This window comes from Nestor notabilis, unplaced genomic scaffold (assembly GCF_000696875.1).
Source record: "Nestor notabilis isolate BGI_N333 unplaced genomic scaffold, ASM69687v1 scaffold17405, whole genome shotgun sequence".
Classification (NCBI taxonomy): Eukaryota; Metazoa; Chordata; class Aves; order Psittaciformes; family Psittacidae; genus Nestor; species Nestor notabilis.
In genome coordinates, this window is record NW_009930780.1 from 2,184 (window position 1) to 3,695 (window position 1,512).

Genomic DNA, 1,512 nt, shown 5'->3' on the forward strand with positions numbered 1-1,512 from the left:
TCTGGCGCAGCTGCTTCAACCGGCCCCTGGGCCAGGAACTCTGTCTTTCCATCTCGGAGGCTTCTGTCCAGGAAAACTTCTTGCAATTCCTCCAGAGAGCAACTTGTACACTGGAGACCCATGCCAACTGCATCAACCCCAGCCCCAGGAACAGGCTGGACCAGACCAAGGTGAGCTTCCCCATCCCAGGTCAAGTTCCTGAAGAGAGCAGCTGAGAAGCAGGAGGCCCTGTCCCATTGTGCTGGGCAGGAGGATGAGCAGGGAACCTGACAGGGACCCATCAGACCTGCTTTGACCCACCCTCTTGGATTTGGAGGGGTCCTTGTTCAGGTTGTGCTCTTCTCTGAGCTTATGGTGGAAAATGGTTTCTCCATTCAGGAGAAGGAAGATCTGGGGAAGTGTCATCTCCCTCCACAGGCTGGGATTGTCTCTGGCTCCACCAGCACATTCCAGTTGCATGGACCCTTCTCAAGACACAGGGTGCCAAGGGGCTCCTGTGCAGAGGCAGATGAGAGGGCACCTCCATCTCCATCACCCTGCTGGGGCCACTTGTGGCCAGCGGGGAAGAGCAGATGTCCCTTGTACCCTACCCAGGAGCAATGGCCCAGCTAACACCACTAACACCGGTAACACCCGCTGAGCCTGGACAGCTGTCGTGGAGCCCTTCTTGCACCAAGGCTGCTTAACCCAAAACTAACATCTGTGTGGAGGAGCTCCTGTCACCCATGGCACTTACCAGGGGGACTTACGTGGGGCTGGCTCTCGCCATGTCTGTGTTTGTCCTGGTGGCGTGGCAGCATGTGATGCCCATGGCCATGCCCTCCATGGGGAATGCTGGCCAGCTGGGGGTCTGTGCCAGTACGTTTATGGACACAGAAAAGCCCAGCCAGTGGTGCCATGTGCCAGACAAACTGGGCTGCTGGCCAGCGGTGGACAGGGTGGTCAGGGGGGCATGTGGGGTGCCCCTGGGCAGCGGCACCGGAATTGGACCAGGAGCTGCTCTCCCCCTCAAGTCTCATTGCTTCTGGGGACTCTCCCATAGGGTCCCCAGCACAAGAAAGGGGACTGGACCCTGTTGGGGGATGCTGGGGGGGGTACATCACTCCCAGTCCACTACAAAGGTCTCAGGTATGGTGCTGGCTGGAGATGCCCCTGCCTCAGTAGTAACTGGTGGACTGGAGGAGAACTGCCCCATGGGGCTCTGGGAAGACCTCCAGAGATGCTGGGGCTGAGGGCCAGCACCCCCTGGCCACAGGGACACCCCTCCAGTCACCACCCCGTGTGCCCAGGTGCGAGTTCTGCTCCTTCCGCCCCTTGTGTTGGGGGTGTCTCCACCCTGGGTGGGGGATGTTGTTGTTTGTTTTCTTGTAAATTTTATCTTTTTATTAAACCATTGATAAGTTACAAAGGAGGAAAAAATACAGACTTATATATACAGAATTTCCAACCCAGAAGGGACTGGCTCTGGATGGGGTTGCTGGAAGGCGATTGCCCTGGGGTGGCCCCCCCCCC

The 1,512-nt window shown here is 57.9% G+C and overlaps 1 protein-coding gene across 1 annotated transcript in view; it reads left to right on the plus strand.

Annotated features, from left to right (window-relative positions):
- Positions 1-215, plus strand: part of LOC104406562 (probable G-protein coupled receptor) — a 1,269-nt gene extending 1,054 nt beyond the window's left edge. The window contains 1 exon segment of the mRNA XM_010015580.1: positions 1-215. This exon segment is cut by the window's left edge and continues 12 nt beyond it. Coding sequence (XP_010013882.1) covers positions 1-215 — 215 coding nt within the window.
- Positions 216-1,512: the final 1,297 nt, after the last annotated feature.